This window comes from Triplophysa rosa, linkage group LG21 (assembly GCF_024868665.1).
Source record: "Triplophysa rosa linkage group LG21, Trosa_1v2, whole genome shotgun sequence".
In the NCBI taxonomy this organism is placed as follows: Eukaryota; Metazoa; Chordata; class Actinopteri; order Cypriniformes; family Nemacheilidae; genus Triplophysa; species Triplophysa rosa.
This window is the reverse complement of record NC_079910.1, coordinates 5,881,216-5,906,725: the sequence shown is the minus strand read 5'-3', so window position 1 is coordinate 5,906,725 and position 25,510 is coordinate 5,881,216. Positions and strand designations below refer to the sequence as shown.

General features: G+C 36.4%; 2 protein-coding genes and 1 long non-coding RNA gene across 3 annotated transcripts; all 3 read left to right on the top strand.

Annotated features, from left to right (window-relative positions):
- Positions 1-1,060: 1,060 nt before the first annotated feature.
- On the top strand, positions 1,061-3,254 carry LOC130545543 (L-rhamnose-binding lectin CSL1-like). The gene is made up of 6 exons (XM_057320104.1): positions 1,061-1,162; positions 1,247-1,270; positions 1,418-1,474; positions 1,568-1,691; positions 1,771-1,904; positions 2,899-3,254. The coding sequence occupies exons 1-6, from the start codon at positions 1,132-1,134 to the stop codon at positions 2,907-2,909; spliced, it is 381 nt and encodes a 126-aa protein (XP_057176087.1). The 5' UTR covers positions 1,061-1,131; the 3' UTR covers positions 2,910-3,254.
- A 2,979-nt stretch (positions 3,255-6,233) lies between these two features.
- Positions 6,234-9,783, top strand: LOC130545319 (L-rhamnose-binding lectin CSL2-like). Its single transcript, XM_057319756.1, has 12 exons — positions 6,234-6,246; positions 6,307-6,330; positions 6,440-6,496; positions 6,600-6,735; positions 6,825-6,958; positions 8,054-8,104; positions 8,282-8,417; positions 8,492-8,601; positions 8,686-8,730; positions 8,886-9,015; positions 9,153-9,262; positions 9,488-9,783. The coding sequence occupies exons 1-11, from the start codon at positions 6,234-6,236 to the stop codon at positions 9,256-9,258; spliced, it is 942 nt and encodes a 313-aa protein (XP_057175739.1). The 3' UTR covers positions 9,259-9,262; positions 9,488-9,783.
- An 11,197-nt stretch (positions 9,784-20,980) lies between these two features.
- Positions 20,981-25,133, top strand: LOC130545297 (uncharacterized). Its single transcript, XR_008961630.1, has 3 exons — positions 20,981-21,036; positions 21,138-21,273; positions 25,026-25,133. It is a non-coding gene; the product is annotated as an uncharacterized LOC130545297 (long non-coding RNA).
- The last annotated feature ends 377 nt before the right edge of the window (positions 25,134-25,510 follow it).

Here is a 25,510-nt window from a genome sequence, read left to right as displayed (position 1 = left end):
AGCTGGCAGCTCCATACACGTGAGTTTGTTTACAAAGCCGACACACCCGGCGGACCCAGATACACTATGAAAACAGCGCATTTTGAGCAAAAAGCAATCAATGAGTCATAAATGTCATAGTGCTACAGAGTTGTGTATTGCAAAACATATTAAAACATATTTTGGAACACATAAAATTAAAAAAGCATTTTTTTTAACTGAACCACATCCGTTCTGATTGCAAACCAGTACAGACTGAATATAGACTCTCGCTTCAAACAAATTTGCAAAATAAACTTTCTCTATACTTTGATACTTAAAAAGTAGATAAATAAGATATTGATGATCTTAACTTAAAAAGGCCTGTCACTAGGGCAGGGCAAAAAAATCTAAAAATAGATTAACCGTTTTTAAAATGCGGTCGATTCAATGTCGATTCTCAAAAGCTGTGAATCGATTTTTTTCTTTCATATTTCCGTAAGCACTGAACATTCATTAACATGAATGTTATTGCTACTACTATCCACTAGATGTCACTTTTCTTTTTACAACGGGTGGATGTTACAACAGTGAGCATATCGTCCATCACCTTCACATAAAAGGCAGCGGTTCATACGATTGCAGCCCCTCTTTACAGCTAACGTTGTGAACATTTTTTTGTTATACTGTATCTAAAATGTAAAATAACCTGTTCTGTTTCAATATACCCAAGTGTGTTTAAAGTTTAATATACAGATTTGTGGCTCTTCATTTCATTTTTTAATTCACCATTGTAATGTGTTATTTACTGATCTTTTTTAGAAATGTCTATAGGATTTGTATTAAATCTATAAACATTGACATCGAATCGAAACATCAGAATCGATATCCAGCCCTACCTGTCGCAGTCACCAGCCGGAGTGCCCTTATGCTCCACAAGAGGGCACTCTCCACTTCTCCCGCACTGCCAACACACACTACATTTCCCATAACCCTTTGCCTTGATTCATCTATCATCATTGCATTCACGTGTGTCTTGTTATCTTGTGTGTAACGTGCCTGTGTTTGTAAGTGTTAATAATTTCAGGTTTGCCTCAATAAATAAGGAGAATTCAGTACAGTCTTCATCAGCAGAAAGCTTCATCTATCTGTTTATCTGTCTGCACATTCAATATGCTGCAACGAGGGTTGAGCGGGCTCACCTGTAAGTCTGATGACTTCATGTAGACATTTGATTTATTAACACAGTAAAATTAGTTTTTTTGTTACTTACTGCTATTTTTTTCAGTGTTGGTGCTGCTGTGCCACAATGGTAAGGACAGATTTGATGTCAATTGTACTGTGTGTGCAAACACAAACAAAAAAGCATCCACTGACAGAAGCATAAATCAAGACCTATGCGTGGAAGTATGTAACCTTGTTTTATAAATGCGTTCTAATGCGATGTTTATCACTCTAGGTGTCAAAGCAACGGAATTAACTATATGTGAAAACCAGCCCACTTTCCTCAGCTGTGGTTGGTTCTCCTTTATTTAATTCATGCAGTTTTAGGTTTTACTGTATTCCCATGAAAAAAAAACATGCAAACAAGTATGTCATTTATCAGCAGGAGTTGCAACTATTAAAGTGCTTTCAGTCTTTTATGGGCGAGATGACACAACAACCTGCGCAAGTGGAAACACCGATAACACTAACTGTGCTTTATCTGACGCCCTAAATATAGCAGCCACTACGTAAGAACAGTAAACATAATTCATGATCTAAGTCATATTAAACTGCTATTTGATATTTGTATTTATTTTTGTGCCGTAGATGTGATGGAACAACACTTTGTAAAATAATTCCCTATGAGACTTACTCTGACCCTTGTTTTGGAACGTCTAAATACATGAGGCTGTCTTACCAGTGTGTCGTACCAGCAATACAACCGCCACCAATACCAACAAGTGAGTTTTACACCTAATTCATCCTAAATTTTAAACCGAACAAATATTCAGAATGTCATTATACAGTATATTGATACAGATGAGATATTGTTGCACACATAAGAAAAGTTTTAATTGTTTCTCAATTGATATGTGCTGCTTTGAAATGTGACCCTAACTGTGAAAACTTAGTCATTTATTTGGGATTGACTGTTTTCCATATAAAATTATCCTACATGATGTAAAGTACATTCTGGATAAATATAACCATGATATCTTCGATATTGACTGAGTAAGGCCATGTCAAAGATTGAAATCAAAGTGAAATTAAAGGGCTAGTTCACCCAAAAATCAACTTTGTGTGATAGTTGATGCATAGTGGCTCAGTTGAATTTTTTTTTTGAAGCGACAAGAATGCTTTATGTGCAAAAAACAAACCAGAATACCGACTTCGGATCGACATGCGTCAAAGTGCTCCGGTCCAAGAAGTGCTCTCGTGAACACGCGCCATACACTGAGAAGACAGAGGAGAGTATATTGATTAAAGTCAGCATTTTGGTTTGTTTTTCTCGAAGCTTCAAAACAATGGAAGTTCTCTAAACATGTTTAACGCCATGTGGGTGAGTAAAAAAATCACGCAAAGTTGATTTTTGGGTGAGCTATCCCTTTAATGACTGAAGTCAAACACTGATGCTCGTTATTATTAAAGGATGAGATTTTGGCTGGAAGTTCATGTGGCTTGTCTATAACTCACTATATGTTCTGAGTATTTTACCTTAAATGTCACATGTAATATGACATTAAAGGGAGAGTTCACCCCAAAAGAAATTTGTAATTTATTCAACCTCATGGAGTTCTAAACATCACTCTGTGGAACACATTAGAAGCAATTCTAAAATTGAATGCCATTACTATAATTGTTTAGTTGTGTGTAACGAAATTAGCAGCGCTGCTCCTCACCAAAAAAACAAAAAGAACATTTTATGACATTTTCCAATTTTTTATTTATTTACAGTTATAACATGAATTCGGGAGGAACATTTCTGTGACCTGGGGAGGAAATCTTCTGTTTCATTTTTTATTCCATCTGTTATCTTTGTGAGATTTACATGCAATAAACAAATTTAAACAAAGGCACATTTTCACTCATTACATTCAATCATTGAAAATCAGTTTTGTGAAATCTGAATGTTTTTGTATGGTAACACTTAAGTACTTAAACTACGAAATCTGTGGCCGTTTTATTACCTTATATTCAGCAGGTATATAAAGTTTCTGAATTTTATAAAATTAAAAATTGTTCTTTTGATTTAGTTTAAAAGCCATAAAATATTCTATGAAACTGGTTTTGATTTGTCTTGTTTTATCCTGGACTGGATCTAAGGTTTATTCTGTCAAAATATAATCAACTGTTTGTTCAATAAATAGCTTTCAAATGCAAACTTTTTGCCCTTGATCTGTTCCTTGTGTGTTCATTGATATGTCTTTCTTAAAATTTGATGACAAAGCACTTATAAGTAACGTTTTAGAATTGTGTTCGCGTTGGAGCGTGCTTGTTCCCCATCCCGTTTTCTTCATCTCCCTTGCCTATAGGGCCGCTTTCTTTTTTGTTTCACTTGCAAGGGTGGTAAACTTTTTCTTCATAGTCTCAGCTGTATGGTTAAAGCCGGACACTGCAGACACATTATTGACAACTCTTGCCCACTCCCTGTCGTTGTCTTCGTGAGTGAGCGAGCGAGGGTGAAAACTTTCCAAATAGTATCTGCTTTGCCTTTTCTACCAAACTTCTTAAAATTTCTATTTCCGCGGCACTAAAATGAAAAGCTTGCCGGTTTTGTTTTTTATATTTTGTTTACCTCATCAGCAGCTTGCGCAATGTTGGTTGCTTGGTAAACAGACCTGAAAGTGTATTGCCGAGCTTGATGGTGCAATTTAGGATTTCCTAACTAGAGATAAGATACGATTTTGTAAGATAGGATTGGAATCCCAAATCAAGTTAAGATTTGCTTCTGTAATACGAATTTGTGAAAAATCCTAATTTAATGTATCATATTTTAAGACCTCAGATAAGAAACTCTCTGTAATACGCCCCCAGGAGCCTAATTAGCACATTGTGACGAGGGAGGCGGGACGAGAGCCGTAAGGGAACGACGCAAGGCCGGTGGCGCGAGTGATAATGAGTGTCAGCTGTGCGTTACACCGGTCTCGCATCTCTCATGGAGGAGCTCCGGAAGCATAAGAGGACGAGCGACAGGAAGGTACGACAAGAGAGGACCAGGCTTGGACATTGTATGTGTTTTAGTTGTTTGTGTCTTTACTTTGGTTTATGCTTTGTTTATGTTATTAAAGTTTTGGTTATTGTTCCTGCCTCCTTCCTTCATTACTTTGAACGTGTTACACGCATTTATGATTATATTTTAAATATAATCTAATTCCTTTTCTATTTTTCTATCCATTTACTCTCTGGGGTCTCTAACCTGCAATACGCACTTGAACTTGAACAAGAAAAAAAGCATCCTAAAATATGAAATAAGTGTCATAAAAACCTACATGTACCTTTTTTTACACATTATTAAACAATCATTTCATAATTTAACAAAAGTTATAAGTAAATTGTTTGTGTTGCTTGAAAATGTATTGCTTTAATGAATGTTTTGCAGATAGAACCTTATAATTCTAAACCGAACGTGATTTTTCAGAATCAGAAGGTTCTATCTGCGTTTGACCTGTTCCAAAAAAAAAACCATTTACAAATTTCAGAAAATGTTGATATTGTACATTTAGTTTCATCTGTAAAAGAGATTTGTTCCGCATATCATTTTTGCTATATGAAATGCAAAAACTTTAATGCTCAATATCTCAAAACTACTCAGACCACACATAGAACCTTATAATTCCATGGCGACGAAATAGTAGAATAAAATCACTATTTATTAAATCATTATAAGCGCTTTTGATTTGATAAAAGTAAACTTGTGCAACTCGTCCAGCTAGACAACCTGTTAGAAAGGTGGAGCTGTTAACACCTTTATTATGTCTTTAACTTAATACCATAATAATAGATACATCCACAGGCGTACCCACATCTTTTTTTATTTGTTTCCAAGACATAATTACATGTATTTTTGATTGTTCTGTACACGCTTAGTGTTTTTTTGTCTCACCTTACGGTAGACATGCAGTGAGATTCTTCATATTTAAATATGACAGTTTCATAGTTATGAACCTTTACAGGATATAACCCCAAAATAAAAAGATTTTTGTTACCCACCCTTATGTTGTTTTATAATAGTCTATAAGATTTCCCATTTTCACAACATTTATTAAAGGGGTCATGTGTGAATCAGTGCAGTGTTAGCTTTTAAATTGGTGCATGACCCCAAGAATAAAATCCTAGAACCACCCCTAATGCAAATGTTAAATGCCACAACATATCACACAATTGTACATTATAGTAAAGAGGTAATAAAGCCAATTTAGTGGCATCTAGGTGATAACGTATTTACAAAATGCTCTCTGTAGAGCAGCTTGTCCGTTAAGGGCTACTGTAGAAACAACATGGCGAATCCCATGTCAAGGGACCCGCGGTGTAGAAATAGCTCATGCTAAGGTAATAAAAACATAACTCTTCATAATGTAAGGTCTTTATACAAATCTGAAGACATAGTTATGTATATTATAGGCCTATTGCATTTCTGTTGATAGATCCTCCAAAAAAATTACACATGATTGGACCTATAATGGAATAGTTCACTACAGAATGAAAATGACCCCATAATTCACTCACCCTTGCCATTCTAGGTATATATGACTTTCTTTGTTTAGCTGAATGGAAGTCATATACATAATGGTACAAGGGAGAATAAATTATAGGGTCATTTTCATTTTTGGGTGAAGTATTCCTTTATGCTTTTACAGTTCACTTCTAGCATTGTACATGTTTATTATACTTACAAAGGACTTCACATTCCTAACCATTTTGCAACACCTGGAGAATACTAAAAAGGTTTGTTTGTAGGCTTGGCTGCAGGAGGTTTTTGCAGTTTTGTTACATTAACCGTTTACAGCAACTGAAATAATTAACTGTAAGACAATCCTCACTTTTTATATAAGAATGTGTTCCACCCATTTCAAATTATAACAGTATGTTCTTAATTTGCCTTTAGAAATCAAAATCTGGTTTCAGGTTTGGATGTATAAATAAGGACAGTTTAGAACAGTCTTCATCATCAGAAAGCTTCATCCATCTGTTCATCTGTCTGCACATTCAACATGCTGCAACGAGGGCTGAGCTTTCTCACCTGTATGTCTGATAATTTAAAATGGAAAATTAATTTATTTCATGTTGAAATGTGGTTCAGCTGTAAGTCTCATGTTTATTGATAATCTGATAAAGTATTTTTGTCATTATTAAATTTTTCAGTGTTGGTGATACTATGCCTTCACGGTAAGAACTGGTATTATATGACAATTGTACACATTTTTTATGTAAATTAATGTAATGTAAATGTAACTTTGTAGTTTAAATGTGTATAAATATCTGTTTTTCTCTGTAGGTGTCAAAGCAGTAGACCTCATCACCTGTGAGGGACTAACTGTCAATCTCACCTGTGGTTTGTTCTCCATGTTTTACTGCAGTCGTATGCTTTACAGAATTCTCAAGACTTCTTCCATCTAATTATATATTAATGATAAATACATTAATTTTATCACTAGCACAGGGAACCATTAAGGTGCTTTCTGCCAATTATGGGCGAACAGACCGAACAACCTGCTCTACTGGAAGACCAGCTCACCAGCTCTCAAATGTTCAGTGCACTCAGAGCACATCCCTAAGTGTGCTGACCACACAGTAAGAACACTAAACATCATTAAAGAGCTAATGCCAGTATTTCTATCATTTTGATATTCTTTGCATGTACTTTGTATTTTCTCTCACAGATGTGATGGAAAGCAGAATTGTTCCATTGTTGTGCGGAATACAGTTTTCACTGATCCTTGTCCTGGAACTTACAAATATCTGAATGTGTCTTACGAGTGCATCTTACCACCACCACCACCACCACCACCACCAAGTGAGTTACATCACCTACATCATAGATTAAACTATGCAACTTATCAAAAATAATGTTACATATTACACGCATATCTGATTTTAGCATGAAATGTCATAATTCCGAGGTGTCTGTGCAAAAGAAAGGAACCAGAATATGTGGTGATTAATGTTAACATATGCATGTGGATCCAGGAAGACGTTTCACAGCTGATTTTTTTGAGAACGCATTAAAGCATATGAGGTATTTAGATACACTCTTAAAAATAAAGGTGCTTTACGATGCCATAGAAGAGCCTTTTTTGTTTAATTGGTTCCATAAAGAACCTTTAACATCCAAAGAACCTTTCTGAGAAAACCTTTGACTGGTTCTTTGTGGAACCAAAAATGGTTTGTGAAGAACCTTTTAAGCACCTTTATTTTCAAGAGTGTTGTTTCAGTATAATAGCCATCCTGAGGTGCCTGTGTTCATGTGCACAATCCACCCGTGCTGAAGATGATGACCCGGTAGATCCAACCCACCAGAACGACCAGACACAGGAACAGTTTCTTCCCTCAGGCAATCCATCTTATGAACACTTGACATTAAACGCGGAACACACAACTCTATTTTACATTATTTATTCACCAAATTTGCACATATCAGACCTGTACATACATAATTGTCTATATTGTATATTGTGTTTTTGCTGTTTTGTACATTGCCTATTTCTATATTATTATTATTATTATTATTATTTTTTATCATCTGTGTTCTGTCCTGTTACTGTCTTTCTGTTGCACTGTGGAGCTTCTGTCACTATAACAAATTCCTCGTATGTGGAAACATACTTGGCCAATAAAGCTCATTCTATTCTATTCTATTCTAGATCCAAAGCTCATGGTTCAGCTCTCATGATCGAAAGCCACCCAGAGCCATATTCTACAGCTTCATATTCAAATGGAAATTATTTTTTGTGGTAGTTTCATGTAAAACGAAACGAGTATTCCTTTAAGAGTTTTGAATATTGGATTTGTGCTTCAAGAAGTGTAATGTAAAAGCATTTAGTCAAGAAATGCAGTGAATGTAACACTCTAGCATCACTCCTCCTAACAAGCTTTTCATCTCTCACTCAAGGTGCAAATAATCTGGTTACCTGTGAATCAGACACTGCCCGCCTCAGCTGTGGTGAGTTCTTTGTTTTTTTCTTGTATTGCATTATTCTAAAACCATTTTAGCACAGTTAGAAAAAAGGTAGAAAATTGAACGTACAGTATGCATTGATACTCTAACAAGTATGTTATTTAAAACAAAATTACTATATTAATATTTAGCAAACACAAGCATGTCACTATTTTTCACTAGCAAATGGAAGCATTAAGGTGCTTTCTGCCAATTATGGGCGAACCGACCGAACAACCTGCTCTACTGGAAGACCAGCTCACCAGCTCTCAAATGTTCAGTGCACTCAGAACACATCCCTAAGTGTGGTGATCACTCGGTAAGAACAGGGACATTTAGGGGACATTGAAGTTTATTTCATTTTTTAAATGCTTTAATTCTGTGTGTCAATAGATGTGATGGAAAACAGGATTGTTCCATTCCCGCGACTAACAACGTTTTTGGTGATCCATGTGTTGGGACTTACAAATATCTGAATGTGTCCTACACCTGTTCCCAAGGAAGTAAGTAACTATTATGATAACAAAAGTCTTGGTCAATTTTGTTGTTGGTCTATATATGTTTTTCTTTTCTCCATTATAATCCAGAAACAGTTATAATCTGTCAAGATAAAAGCAGTGCCATTAGCTGTGGTAAGATTCATTTCTGATTCTCTTTACTTTTTATTTGCTTAATTAACATGTGACACATATACATTTATAACAACGTAAATGTGACCAACCTGTGTCAGGCCTGCCATGGGCATTCTAATACTCAATATGTCTAAGGTGTTTTTGTGTTGTTATAGAGGGACGTCGCAGACTTCACATTCACTTTGCTAACTATGGGAGGAGAGATAAGGTGACCTGCCCATGCCGGGATCCTAAAGCCATGTCCACCATGTGCATCTCCTCTGAGACCAGGAACCTGCAAAACAAGTAATATAACACACATACAAAAGAATGCTGTTGCAATACTATTCCACTATTATTTTTATTTAAAGCTTTTGTAAAGGAATGAATTAATAATGAAGTGAACCAGCAGAGTCCCAGCAACTGTTTTTTTATTTCTGTAGGTGTAATGGAAAGAAACATTGTCAACTACATGCTTCAAATTCTAATTTCAATGATCGGTGCCCTCGCATCCATAAATATTTGGAGGTGTCTTACAGTTGTGAATAACGATGTAAGTATTTTTAGTATCTTCTATCAACTTGATGGATATGATTTAATGTCATAGATATCACTTCATGATGAGATATAATGACGAATGAAGTATGTTTAAAATCTGAACAATAATTGTAAGCATGGCATTACATAATTCACGATAAGCATTCTTCCAGTGTTATACAATCTTGATTAAAGTTTATTGTCTAATATTGCATAATGTTTTTCCATGTTCCATTTGTAGGATAAACCTGGCAATGTACAGATCTTCACATCTCAATTGCAGTGACCTCTTATTGAATGGAAAGAATCTTCTGTTTTATTATTTCCATCTGTTTTCTTCATTAGATTTAATAATTAAATAAAACTAAGTAATATCTGAATATTATAAAAAATGTCCTTTTGATTTTTATTACAAGAGTGATTAGTCTCATGTTAGTTCCTTTTTTGGTCTCTTTTTGGGGGGTCTGATTTGTGTTCTGTCCTAATATAATCAGTTATGTCTGTTCAAATAAATTGCTTTTAAATGCAAACACTTTATATTTGGTCTGTTCCATGTGTGTTGTTTGATAAGTCCTTGTCAGTTAAAATGCTAAGACACAAACATTGGCATGTCCAGAGGGGCGGCACCATAATGAGCTTTGCCGCCTCAGTTGCCACCCCAACACTGACCATACAGTCACGACTTGGGTCCTAATGTAATGTACAAACAATTTTGGATTAGGTTTACAGAGAGCGTTACTTTGGCTCAAAATTATTATTTGCTAATAGCCTATTCTAATTAGTGGCATAGCCAGAACTTTATTTTTGAAGGGCCTGTCTGAAAATGAGGGGTACATTATGTATATGTATTAGGGAAGCACGATAAATTATCGGCCATATTGTTATCGGCCGATAAATGGTCATTTTTAATGTTATCGATATCGGCTGAAAATAAAATTTAGGCCGATTATAACCGATAAATTATAAATAATTTAATAATGATTCCTCTGGTTGAACCACTTCAGCTGCAAGCTGCTCACAGTTAAAATCCAGTACAGTAATGTCTTTCTGTCATGATCATTCATTTACTGCTATTAGCAAAACATTGTTGATGTAGTATGTAGATATTTATCAATGTGTAAATTACAGGAACAAAAGCATATTGTGTGAAGCCGACTGCTATCTGCATATTTTGCGTCTCTCTTGTTTAACGCAGAGGGTTTAACACACCTGATTTAAATCACCAGCTCGTTAGAAGAGCGCGCCATGAATTAACTGTGGTCCCATTGAGATGGTCCCTACACAGTGTTCACTGCTGTCTACTCCCTGCACAAGGGAAATCGGCTGAAGTTTGCTTCTGAAGTTAACTTCAGATCACGTATTTGCGCTGCACGACTGTCTGCAGCGTCTTCACACACGGACAAAACTTATTTAACCGCTTCATGAGATTTGCGTAGTAGTCACGCTTCGTGCACTTCAATGCACTTTGTCCACTTCTCAGGGCTCCTATGGGCGAATTGGACAAACCTCTGAAGAGAAGCATACAAAAGAGGCAGAGCGGGTAACCAGAATTAAGAACGACAGTGACAGCTCGGTGGCTACCAGTCAAACCATTGGCTTTCCTTTAACGTGACAAGGTGGAGTGTTCGTGGGTGAGAAAAGTTTATGTTTAGAAAAGTCTTTCGACACTACAAGAAGTCATATGCAGTGCAATCGTTATCTTTAGCAGTCTAATCGTTTTCTTCTTTATCATCTTTTCGTAATTTATAAAAAAACAGAATATTGTCCCAGCTAACAATTTTTGGTTTCCATAACGTTATTTTCTAAGGTTCGTTTTTAGTTCTCCAGGAAAGTTTTCTTTCCGGAAATGGACCGTTAGTCATGGTTCCCAACGTTCTGGGAACCAAAAACTAATATTAGGGAAACCATGAAACTAACGTTTTATTTCCGTAAAGATGATCAAAAACAAACCATAAAAAAATTCTGGGAACCAGAAACGTTCTCAGAACGTTAGCCTAAAATATTTTTCTCGGGTCCGTTTGGCCTCACTACACGTCAGTTATGAGTACATCCATGCATGCTGTGTTTTTATCCATCGCTAATCGACTCTAATTAAAATACATCATCCCACACAATGTGGAGGATGAAATCAACGCATTAGATTATTCTATTAGCCTGATCCTTTTTCATTACTGAAGTAATTTTCGCTTTAAACCGCACAGTATACCGTTTCTAATAAAACCACACCATGAACCTCAGCATCAGACATTATAAATATTTAAATAAAATAACCAATGACTTCAACCCAATATACATGAATTAAAGCAGATTGATAAGAAGAAACATTTAATTGTCTTCAGGCTAACAAGTCTTGACTCGCCACAGAAGTATAGCGCTGCTCCGTTTTTAGATATAACAATCAAAAGCCCTGAGTTTCAGTCCTTAGGCTACATCATGGTTTGTTGATTTAGGTGTCAAATCAATCGAAAAATCACGAAAATATAAGTTTACACAAATCTGTACGTTTTTAAATAAAAAATAAAATTAATCAACCAATTAACTAATGTGTTCGTGAGTGAGGTAAAACGAAATGACTGTTAATGTTTAAATGACGGCAGAGGAGACCGCTCCAGCGCACACACATGCAGTAACAAGAAATACACGTTTATGATTGTATTTTCATTTAGCTTAACTATTATTTTCAGCCATTAAAGGGCACATTTATTAATTTAATTTGGTCAGTATAACGTGTTAATGTGATCCTAATTTCCGTTTTGTACATGTCACTGATGTTTACCAGTTTTGACTATTTTTACTATTAAAAAAAATGACCACCAGGGAACGTTATTTTCTGGTAGCAAAAAATAACCATCAGCGAACGTTATTTCCTAGTTATTTCCTGGTTCTTTAAAAAAAAACAGCCTGCAACGTTCTGGGAACGTTATTTTCTGGTTGCAAAAAACCCTGAAAAGAACGTTCTTCTTTTGGTTCCCCAAAAGGGAACCAAAAACTAACATTAGGAGAACGTTTTGTGTTTGCTGGGGTGCACCTGCCATCGCGTAGAAATGAGACTCTTGCTACGCACAACAAGTGACATAATTAAACCAATAACTTCGAAATCAACCGGAGTAACAAATAATGCAACATGGCACAAAGCTCATAAAACGTAGATGCGAATTCATTCACTGAGTTATTACCAGGGAACACATTTAAATAAAGTTTGAAAGAGTTGTAGGAGCCTTGGTGTCGTTGATATAGAGCGACCTTAAGTGTAGTAGCTTTTTACTCCTGCCGATTGTATTTTGGCTTCAAAAGTAATAAATGTAGTGTCAACTTGTAAAGATAATCTTGATGGACAAAACGTGTAAACATCATAAACCTTTGTTAATCACAGAGCTTATTTATTGCAGTTTTCCAAAAGTCTATTGGTAAAATACATAGGCTTTCGGTCGAGGGAACCAGCGCGGCGCTTCTGGGTTAGCCTACAAAAATACGTCATCTCTGAGGTACTGGATTGTGCTCTTGTCACCTCATGTATAAAATCCTGAGCACACCCCTGGACACAAAGTAACCCCCTGCGCCACAGCTGAAATGTTAGGCTGCACCCATACCGGTTTAAGAAATTTAAAAACAGTTGCCAGTAATTCACTAATTAATTGCCCATTTCGTTTAACTTTCGTTGTCCACTTTTAAAAATAAATATACAACTACAACAAAAGTGTCTATTCCATGCTTTGTTTGTATGACATCTCTAACTAAAGCCATGGTCAAAAATCTTTTTTTACTTTCATAGTGTGCATGTTGAAAAGGTGACACTAACTTGTATTGCAAAATAGATCCCAGAATTTTAGCTGTGAAAAGCTCCTCCCTTTTATCTGTGAATTATGTTCCTTTTAAAGAAACTGTTAATTATTTGTGGTGTTGCTTGAAAAGTGAACAAGATTCAGGTGCAATTTCTTTGCGTAGAGATGTAATGATGCTGGCTGGTATGCTCATAGTTCAATAAACTAAAACAGTATCCTGACATTATTATACTCACCCTAGTCTCGCATGGACATTCACAAACGTGTCAAGTTAACAGCAACAAAATAATTAAGTTTATGCCATGAACCTCTCATACATTTTAAGAATTAAGCGTTTAGTCGATCGTGATGAATTCCTTTAGCAACCGTTGTAAAAACGACAGCTTACTACAAAGATCAGACGGCTTCGTGTTTCCTGTCGGACCGTTAAAGAACGCGACACGCACGTCTCCCGGAAATCCTGTGACATTCGACCAATCAGATGACGACTTCGAACGTGCTGAAGTGTTTCCAGAAAAGAGTACCTTATGCATCAGACGTTTAGCCAACGGTTCGTGGGTGTGTGACATGAGACTATACTCACCCTTATGTTGTTTCCAAAATGTGACATTTCCATTTCGGAACAGTTATTTAATGGGTCATGTGTGATTTATGTAAGACATTTTACTGAGAGCTAAGCCCCATTTAAGAATAAAAGCCTAGAACTGCACATGAGGAAAATGTGAAACGAAACCTACCACACAATTTTACAGTAAAGACGAACTACACTAAGGCCCGGTTTCCTAGACAAGGCTTAGCCTAAGCCAGGACTATGCCTCAGTTAATTTAGGTTGCTTTTATTATAATGCCTGAGAAAAAAACCATTACTGATGTGCATCTTGAGACAAAACAATGGCACTGGCATATTTTAAGATATTTCAGGGTAAGTTATTTTCAGTTGGGACAGCTCAATTCATTTTAGTCTGGGACTAGTCTTAAGCCTTGTTTGTGAAACCAGGGCTAAAGGTTTCAGGCCTGTCTAGATTTGGTGGACAAAGTTAAACTAAACTAAAGGAAAGTCAAAACATATTTTAAAACTGCTGTCAGAAAGAAACGTACATTATTATAAAAGTAGATCTTTGCGCCTTGTGCATATTAGCACCTCAAAGGTACATATTGGTACCTAAATGGGTACATTAGGACATTTTCCTGTCCAAGTGACAGCTTTTGTACCTTTTCCAACTTCCGCAAAGAATCAACAACTGTTGAGTAGTTTTAATTTGATGCAATGAATATACAATAAGATATTACAATTAATTAATATTCAAATTAATTATAAAAGTTACATTATAACCAAACAGCCCTGAAATTAACTTCGGGCTAGCGCATGCGTCCAGTGAAACCGTCTGTACTGTACTTGTATGGCATGAAGGCAAGTAAATTTTAGGGTGTGCTCCAAAAAGTAATAAAAAGCAAGAAATTGCATCACAACTCCTAACAAGCTTTTCATCTCTGACTCAAGGTGCACCAATAACAAATCTGGTTACCTGTGAATCAGAAACTGCCCATCTCAGCTGTGGTGAGTTCTCTGGAAAAAAAACTTGATCAACAGACTATATAAGGGTTTTATTCAAACTTGGAAAAGCATTCTTCACTGTCTTTCTCAATTTTTTTTGTGTAACAAACAATGTATGACAACATTTTTCTCCACAGGGACCATTGAATGTGCTTTCTGCCAAATATGGTCGAACCAACAAACGCAACCTGCTCTAACTGGAAGACCAGCTCAACCAGCTCTTCAAATGTTCAGTGCACTCAGAGCAACATCCCTAAGTGTGGTGGACCCACTCGGTAAGAACAATAAACGTCAATAAACGATCAGTAAATTATTAATTAAGCTATGACAATACTTGTATTGGTATACTGGTCTTGCATTCTCTATTCATTTTTTCATAACAGATGTTGATGGAAAGCTGAGCTGTTCCATTGTTGTGCGGGAATTCAGTTTTCACTGAAACCTTGTTCCTGGAAACTTACAAATACCCTGAATGTGTCTTACGAGTGCATCTTACACCACCTACCAACACCAAGTGAGTTTATACACCTACATCATAAATTGAACTACAACTCATAAAAATTAATACATAATTCATACTTAATGCATGCATTTCCAGTTTTACTTGGTAGTTGTTTTTTGGTGACATATTTGCATAAAAAGTTGCACCATAAGGTAACCAGATAACAAAAGTAATATTAAAAAATGATGTGGAGCCAGGAAGAAGTTTCTCAACTGATTTGTTTGTCGGAACTCATCAAAACATGCATATCAAAGCATTTATATTCACATTAAAGCTTGATATAAAGACATCCAGTGCCTTTAGCTTCATGAATGAATAAAATTGAATTGGAAAATAATTTTAATGGGAGATTAAATAAACCCAGAATTTGTTAAGTTTTGGATAGTAAAATTGTGCTCCAAAAAGTAATAAAAAGCATTAAATTGCATCACAACTCGTAACAAGCTTTTCATCTCTGAAGGTGCACCAACAACAAATCTGGTTACCTGTGAATCAGAAACTGCCCATCTCAGCTGTGGTGAGTTCTCTGGAAAAAACTTGATCAACAGACTATATAAGGGTTTTATTCAAACTTTGAAATTGCATTCTTCTCTGTCTTTCTCATTTTTTTTTTTTTGTGTAACAAACATAAGTATGTCACTATTTTTCACCAGGCCAGGGAACCATTAAGGTGCTTTCTGCCAATTATGGGCGTACGGACAGAACAACCTGCTCTACTGGAAGACCAGCTCACCAGCTCTCAAATGTTCAGTGCACTCAGAGCACATCCCTAAGTGTGCTGACCACTCAGTAAGAACAATAAACGTCAATAAAAACCTAAAAAATATTAAACTATTAAGTAAAGTTATTTTATTTACATTTGGTATTCGTTTTTTATCACAGATGTGATGGAAAGCAGAATTGTTCCATAGTTGTGGGGAATGCAGCTTTCACTGACCCTTGTCCTGGAACTTACAAATACCTGAATGTGTCTTACGAGTGCATCTTACCACCACCACCAAGTGAGTTATACATGATGCTATGTCATAAATTGAACTACAACTCATAAAAATAAAAATTGCATAATTCATACTTAATGCATACATTTCCAGTTTTGCTTGGTAGTCATTGTTTGGTGACATATTTGCATAAAAAGTCCTCATTAGCGCTACAAATGTAACCAGATAACAAAATGCGGAGCTGGGAGGAAGTTTCTCATCTGACTTGTTTGTCCGAACACATCAAAGTGTACATATCAAAGCATTTATATTCACGTTAAAGCTTGATATAAAGACATCAGTGCCTTTAGCTTCATGAATGAATAGTTTAATTTGAAAATAATTTAAATGGTAGATTAAAATAAGCCCAGTATTTAAGTTTTGGGTGATAAAATTGTGCTCAAGAATGCAGGAATTTAGTGAAGTAATAAATATAACACTGTAGCATCACAACGCCTAACAAACTTTTCATCTCTAAAGGTGCACCAACAAATCTGGTTACCTGTCAATCAGGAACTGCCCATCTCAGCTGTGGTGAGTTCTCTGTATTATCAACATACCGACTATTTAACGGTTTTATTTTTAAATTGTTTATTTCACTCAACTCAAATGTTTTTTTTTGTCTAACAAAACATAAGTAAGACCCCATTTTTCACCAGAGACAGGGAACCATTAATGTGCTTTTCTGCCAGACTATGGGCGAACCGACCGCCACAACCTGCTCTGCTGGAGAAAGCAGTGCAGGTCAACTCTCAAATGTTCAGTGCACTCAGAGCACATCCCTAAGTTGTGCTGACCACACGGTAAGAACACACAACGTCACTACACGGTGTAAGGGATAATAAGTTCAGCAACATTGTTATCTAAATAGTGAATACTTTAACTGTTATAAATAGGTGTAGTGGAGAACGAGATTGCTTCCATACTGTGCACAACGCAGCTTCTGGTGAACCATCGTCAGGAAGCTGTACAAATACCTGATTGTGTCTTACGAGTGCATCTTACCACCACCGACACCCCCACCACCAACGACACCGCCACCAACGACACCCCCACCACCAACAAGTGAGTTATACACCTACATCATAGATTGAACTACAACTCATGAAAAATTACAAATTGCGTGTATATCCAATTTTGCTCGGGAGTCATTGTTTGGTGACATTTGTAGCACAAATGACTTTTTATGCAAAAGTAACCAGATCACATAAGTAATATAAAAAAATGCGGAGCTGGGAGGAAGTTTCTCATCTGACTTGTTTGTCCGAACACATCAAAGTGTACATATCAAAGCATTTATATTCACGTTAAAGCTTGATATAAAGACATCAGTGCCTTTAGCTTCATGAATGAATAGTTTAATTTGAAAATAATTTAAATGGTAGATTAAAATAAGCCCAGTATTTAAGTTTTGGGTGATAAAATTGTGCTCAAGAATGCAGGAATTTAGTGAAGTAATAAATATAACACTGTAGCATCACAACGCCTAACAAACTTTTCATCTCTAAAGGTGCACCAACAAATCTGGTTACCTGTCAATCAGGAACTGCCCAGCTGTGGTGTCTCTGAACTATTAGCTGATCATTTCCTTGCTTTCTGCTTCTCGTTTTTGTGTACATGTATCACTTTTCTCACGACCTTAAGTGCTTTCCAATAAGGCTACACAGCCCGCCACTGAAACCAGTCATCTAGATGCACTCGCACATCAGTTGTCCAACTAAACATCGTTAGATAAATATAATAATTAAAGTATATTTTTCATTTGTATCATTTTACAGTTGATGGGCAATTGTCATTTTGAATTCGCTTACTGAACCTGGACTTACAATCCAATGTGCTTCGTCATTTACACCACCACCAAGTTTATATATCTAAATGATACAACTCATAAATTCAAATCATATAAGCATGCATCGTATTGTAGTTGTTTACATATTTGCTTTCACCAAGGAACCAGAAAAAGTATTAAAAATGATGTGAGCCAAGAATTCTAACTGTTGTTGAATTCAACTGATGCATTTATTCAAAAGCTTGTAACTCAGCCTATTAAGAAAAAATGGAAATAATTTATGGAGAAAACATTTATGGTGTGCTAGTAAAAGCATAATTGAAGACAAGCTCACTCTAACACCAACAAAATCGGTCTTGAACGTGCCATTAGGGAGTTGAACTGATCAACAGACTATAGTTATCAACTTGAATCTTCCTCTCTCATTTTTTTTAACAAATAGTGCATTTTCACAGAGGGATTAGTGTTTCTCAATAGGCGTGGCAACAACCTCTTACTGGACAGTCACCAGCATGTCAGTGCACCGGATCAAGTGTGCTGACCACACAGTAAGAACACTAAACGTCAATAAAGACTAAAAAATATTAAATATCAAGTCAAATTATTTTTTTACATTTGGATTCGTTTTTATCACAGATGTGTGGAAAGCAGATGTTCCATAGTTGTGGGGAATGCAGCTTTCACTGAACCTTGTCCTGGAACTTACAAATACCTGATGTGTCTTACGAGTGCATCTTACCACCACCACCCACACAACGCCCACCCCCCAACAATGAGTTATACATGACATGTCATAGATTGAACTACAACTCATAAAAATTACAAATTGCATATATATATGCACACCATTTTGCTCGGGAGTCATTGTTTGGTGACATTTGTAGCACAAATGACTTTTTATGCAAAAGTAACCAGATCACATAAGTAATATAAAAAAATGCGGAGCTGGGAGGAAGTTTCTCATCTGACTTGTTTGTCCGAACACATCAAAGTGTACATATCAAAGCATTTATATTCACGTTAAAGCTTGATATAAAGACATCAGTGCCTTTAGCTTCATGAATGAATAGTTTAATTTGAAAATAATTTAAATGGTAGATTAAAATAAGCCCAGTATTTAAGTTTTGGGTGATAAAATTGTGCTCAAGAATGCAGGAATTTAGTGAAGTAATAAATATAACACTGTAGCATCACAACGCCTAACAAACTTTTCATCTCTAAAGGTGCACCAACAAATCTGGTTACCTGTCAACAGGAACTGCCAGTCTCACCTGTGGTGAGTTCTCCTGTATTATCAACATACCAGACTATATTAACAGGTTTTTATTTAAAATCTGTTATTTCACTGTCTTACTCGAATAATTTTTTTCTGTCTAACAAACATAAGCATATGACCCCATTTTTCACCAGCCAGGGAACCATTAATGTGCTTTCTGCCAATTATGGGCGAAACGGACAGCAACAACCTGCTCTACTGGAAGACCCAGCTGCACAACTCTCAAATGTTCAGTGCACTCAGAGCACATCCCTAAGTGTGCTGACCACACAGTAAGAACAATAAAGGCTATAAAAATTAAAAACTGAATGCCATTAATGTAAACAAATATTTGCATAGTATTTTTATCACAGATGTGATGGAAAGCAGAATGTGTTCCATTGTTGTGCGGAAAACAGTTTTCACTGATCCCTTGTCCTGGAACTTACAAATACCTGTATGTGTCTTACGAGTGCATCTTACCACCAACGACACCCCCACCACCACCAAGTGAGTTATTCACTGACATCTAGATTGAACTACACTATGAAAGGGAATTACAAATTGCGTGATATCCAATTTTGCTCGGGAGTCATTGTTTGGTGACATTTGTACCAAAGATCTTTTGTACAAAAGTAACCAGATCACATAAGTAATATAAAAAAATGGGAGCGGGAGGAAGTTTCTCATCTGATTGTTTGTCGAACACATAAATGCAGTTATTCACTAAGCTTCAAAGCATCGTGTTAGCTTCATGAATGAATAGAATTTAATTTGAAAATAATTAATAAATGGTAATAAAATAACCCACTATTTTAAGTTTTGGATAATAAAATTGTGCTCAAGAATAGCAGGAATTTAGTGAAGTAATAAATATAACACTGTAGCATCACAACGTCGTAACAAACTTTTCATCTCTAAGGTGCACCAACAAATCTGGTTACCTGTAATCAGGAACTGCCCATCTCACCTGTGGTGAGTTCCTCTGTATTCACAACATACGTCCAGGACATGATGTATCTGGTAGTTAAAGTTTTCAATACTTGTCTTATATATTCTTTTTTTGGGCTAACAAACAATGTTGCCCATTTTTGCATCAGACACACGGGAACCCATTAAGGTGCTTTCTGCCAACTATGGGCGTACGGACGCGACAAACCTGCTCTACTGGAAAGACCAGTCCAACCAACTCTCAAATGTTCAGTTGTCACTCCAGAAGCACATCCCATAAGTGTGCTGACCACTACGGTAAGAACAACTACAGCTCCATGAAAAATTAAAGAATGCAGATGTAACATAATTTGATTTTCATAGATACATTGATTTTAACTAGATGTGATGGAAAGACCAGATGTTCCATTTCTGTGCGGAACAACAGTTTTTGTACCCATGTCCGTAGGAACTTACAAATACCTGATGTGTCTTACGAGTGCATCTTACCACCAACGACACCCCCACCACCACCAAGTGAGTTATTTTCATGACTTGTAGTTGATCTATGATGTAGGTGTATATTACAAATTGCGTGCATATCCAATTTTGCTCGGGAGTCATTGTTTGGTGACATTTGCTTAAAGTCATTTGTGCTACAAAAGTAACCAGATAACAAATAAATATTTAAAAAATGTGGAGCCGGGAGGAAGTTTCTCATCTGATTTGTTTGTCTGAACACAATGCGTACCTATCAAAGCATTTAGCTTCATGAATGAATAAAATTTAATTGGAAAATAATTAATTATAATTATGGAAAATAATAAACCCACTATTTTAAGTTTTGGATAATAAAATTGTGCTCAAGAAAGCAGGAATTTAGTGAAGTAATAAATGTAACACTGTAGCATCACAACTCGTAACAAGCTTTTCATCTCTGAAGGTGCACCAACAACAAATCTGGTTACCTGTGAATCAGGAACTGCCCATCTCAGCTGTGGTGAGTTCTCTGGAAAAAATTATCAATGGACTATATAAAGGTTTTATTCAAACTTTGAAATTTATTTTTTGTTTAACAAACATGACACCATTTTTCATCAGCACAGGGAACCATTAAGGTGCTTTCTGCCAACTATGGGCGAACCGACCGAACAACCTGCTCTACTGGAAGACCAGCTCACCAGCTCTCAAATGTTCAGTGCACTCAGAGCACATCCCTAAGTGTGGTGACCACTCAGTAAGAACACTACACGGTTAAGGGACATTGTTAAGAGACGTTGTTGATCTAATTAGTGAATGCTTTAATTCTGTGTTAATAGATGTGATGGAAAACCAGATTGCTCCATTTCTGTGAACAACGCAGTTTTTGGTGATCCATGTGTAGGAACTTACAAATATCTGATTGTGTCTTACACCTGTGTCCCAAGTAAATTATTTACTATTAGTCTTATATTTTATAGTCTTGGTTAATGTAGTTTATCTATAACTGACTAATATTTTGTTTTCTCCACTATTATCTAGAATCAATTATAATCTGTCAAGATAAAAGCAGGACCATTACATGTGGTAAGATTGATTTCTCATTTTCTTAATGCTTTTTATTATCAAAGTGAAACGCAGCATATGAATAACAGCTTAAATATGATCTACCAGTAGCCTATCAGGGGCATGCTAATACTCAATGTGTGGGGGTTTTTTTTAGAGAGGCGTCGCCAACTTTACATTCACTTTGCTAATTATGGGAGGAGAGATACGGTGACCTGCTCTTACCCTAATCCTAAAGTCATGTCCTCCATATGCATCTCCTCTGAGACCATGACCCTGCAACTCCGGTATAACTGCTGTGCAATACAAAACATGCATACACAAAAAATGATTGCATAAACCAATGCAATCATTTTTAAAGTGAACCAAGTAATTTCAGCTTTTTGTATTTCTATAGGTGTAATGGAAAGAAAAATTGTCACTTACGTGCTTCAAATTCGAATTTCATTGATCGGTGCCCTCACATCCATAAGTATTTGGAGGTGTCTTACAGTTGTGAATAACCATGTGAGTATTTTTTGACATGCATGTCAGTATCTTCTGCCCCTCTTTGCAGTCACTGTGGTTATGATTTAATGGCATAGACATGACTTCATGATATGATGACTGACATCGAGTTTGTTTTTAATGTTGAATAAAAAAAAATGTAAGCTTGTGACGAGGCTTCCTAATGTAGTTTTATAACATTTCAAGTTCGTCTAATATTGTATAATGGTTTTCCTATTTTGTTTTTCACAATGTAGGATAAACCCGGCACATCCACATCTCTATTTCCATAAGTCTATTGAGCTGGAGGGAAATCTGTTTTCTGTGAGATTGAAAAATTTCACAAGTGATTTTAATGCACTTAACGATGTAAAGGCAGATTTCTACTCATTACTTTCAACCATTGTGAATCATTTATGCAGAATCTGAATATTCCTTTATGGTTTTGCGCAGTCTATTGTTGTATTTTGGACCTGGTCTAAGGTTTGTTCTGTCATATCAACTGTCTTTTCAATAAATAACTTGAATGCAAACACTTCATCTTTGGTCTGTTAAATAATGGGTCACTTTAAATCAAAACGCTATCTGTTTGGTCTTGTGAAAAACATTTTTTTGCACCATTTAATGGCATAAACATCATTTAGGAGATAATCATGTATAAAAGTATCCTTAATGTAACTTTATATATTGTTCGTTGTAGGTTTATTGGTCTAATTATTTTTTTCCACCATGTAGGATAAAACCTGGCAGCCTTTTTGTTTTGTTCCGGAGTCCAAGGTTTTGTCTGTCTAATATTTCAGCTTATTCCCATTCAACAAATTGCTCACGAAATTCAGACTTTTTATTCTTTGTGTGTTTAATGTCTCGCTGTCAGTTTTTAAAGGACACCTGTCCCTTGATTTTCTCTGGCCGCGCTTTGTTTCTTTCAACATTCTAGGTTGGGCAACGTTCGGCCATTTGTTTGGAAAATCCCGACTCAAACTCAGTGCATTATAGTCATGTCTGCAATTGATTGTGATGTTTTTATTGCCAACTTTTCAAGTTATATAACAGTTAATTACTAAACTATGTGGATATAGGCAATTTTATAAGCAACCATTTGAAGTTAACAACTAAATAGCTCACATTTGATCAGTTAAATGTCAATTTTCGCAGTTGAAATCAAGCGTAGCGTTAGTTCTGGCAGGTCACGTGAGTCAGCTTGCATCAGCGATCACATCAGGTGCAGCTAATCAAGTTAACCAATAGTCATACAACACACACAGACTGCTCCTATTTAATTGCTTTCTTTGCTCCTTATCAGCTGCTTTGCTGCACTAAAACCCACCTCCACCCCAATCTCCCTTATCTGCCTGTATCTGTCGGATCTTTTAATTTAATCCTGTTATGATCAGGAACTGTTCTGGTTCCCCAGGTGGGGGGGGACATGTATGCTGCGCTCCCTATGTCCATCAAGGCTGCATGGACGGGAGAGAGTTTGCCAGAACAGTTTCATTCCGCCAACCTTAAATATGTCCTGATATAGCGACAGTGGCCTGAAGAAATAATATAAGGGCAGTTGTTCATTTCTAATTGTGTCTCGACTCATTTGTACAAATAAAATCTGGAATGAATCGTATCGTGTATCGCCTCGTTATAGTGAATAGTTACGTCCCTAATTTTGACCTGTCCGCTTTGTTTCCTTTTCTCTCACTGTTTCACTTCACACACCTGTCAACAAAACCTTAATGCATGTAAATTCTCCCCTTCATACAGTCACAGGCACGTGCAGAGGGGGGTGCTTTGGGGCTTGAGCCCAGGCCCTTTTTCTTCCTTTAGAGAATGTGCCCTTTTTCTGGGATTTTTTTATTAATGGANAAATTTTCATTTTTTCCCATTTTTTATTAATTGCTTCCAATGTGTTAACTGTTAGCACTTCTAACATATATAATGTTCTTAAAATTTGCAACAATAGTTTTTTGCTAGAACTTTGTTACCTGTTTAATTTAGAGTCCACATTAAACGGTTAACAAGTTAAAAAATTAAACCATAAACGATATTCTTAATTGTCCACGAAGAATTAACACTTGTCAAATAAGGTAGTTCCATACATAAATAAAAATGAGTCCCACCCAATCCAAAACAGCCTTTAAAATAATAACCGAAATGTTTTTAGTTTTCAGATGTGTCATATAATCTGGTTGCAGAGTTTTGCCTCTAAAGAGGAGTCAGGAACAGTCTTCTCATCAGAAAGCTTCATCCATCTGTTCATCTGCTGCACATTCAATCATGCTGCAAATCGAGGGCTGAGCTTTCTCACTTGTACAGTCTAATGATCTGTTTTACAAACAGAAAACTCTTATTGCACTGTAGATATGTTCGATTATTTAGAATTGTGCTTCATTCTATAACACTTATTACTCTTTTGTTTTATTTTTTCAGTGTTGTGCTACATATTGCCAGCCATGTGGTAAGTCGACTGGTTTTATTGTCACCGTCGTAAAACTACACAATTCACATGAATGAATGAATGAATAATGGAATTGAATGTAACTTTAATGTTCCAGTATAAATGTGTATAAATATCTGTTTTTCTCTGTAGGTGTCAAAGCAGTAGACCTCATCACCTGTGAGGGACTAACTGTCAATCTCACCTGTGGTTTGTTCTCATGTTTTAATGCAGTCGTTATGCTTTACAGAATTCTCAAGACTTTTTCCTCTAATCTATATATTAATGATAAATACATTAATTTTATCACTAGCACAGGGAACCATTAAGGTGCTTTCTGCCAATTATGGGCGAACGACCGAACAACCTGCTCTACTGGAAGACCAGCTCACCAGCTCTCAAATGTTCAGTGCACTCAGAGCACATCCCTAAGTGTGCTGACCACCAGTAAGAACACTAAACATCATTAAAAGCTAATGAGTATTTTATCTATTTTGATATTCTTTGATGTACTTTGTATTTTTTCACAGATGTGATGGAAAGCAGAATTGTTCCATTGTTGTGCGGAATAGCAGTTTTCACTGATCCTTGTCCTGGAACTTACAAATATCTGAATGTGTCTTACGAGTGCATCTTACACACCACCACCACCAAGTGAGTTATACATATATGTATGTGCGTATGTGTTTCTATTTGCGCACGGCTTTCCCTGGCAAACCATTAGAAAATGTCAGGTCAGGTTGGGAAATGTTGAGAGTTCCGATGCCTTTCTACCATCCGCGCCTCCACGCAAGCGCGCAGCCGCACATAGCGCGCACGCGCAGCACAGCTGTGCGTGTAGCACGTTTGGCACATCAGGCAGAGAGCTGCAGAAGTGAAGACCTCCCTCCTTTCCAGTAGCGTTTGTCTTGGTGTGGAGGTGAGTGCTGATGAACAGACTAGCCACATGTGCTTTCGAATTCACACCTAATTATCCAAAAGACAAACTGCAAATATTGTTTTGCTAACATCCATC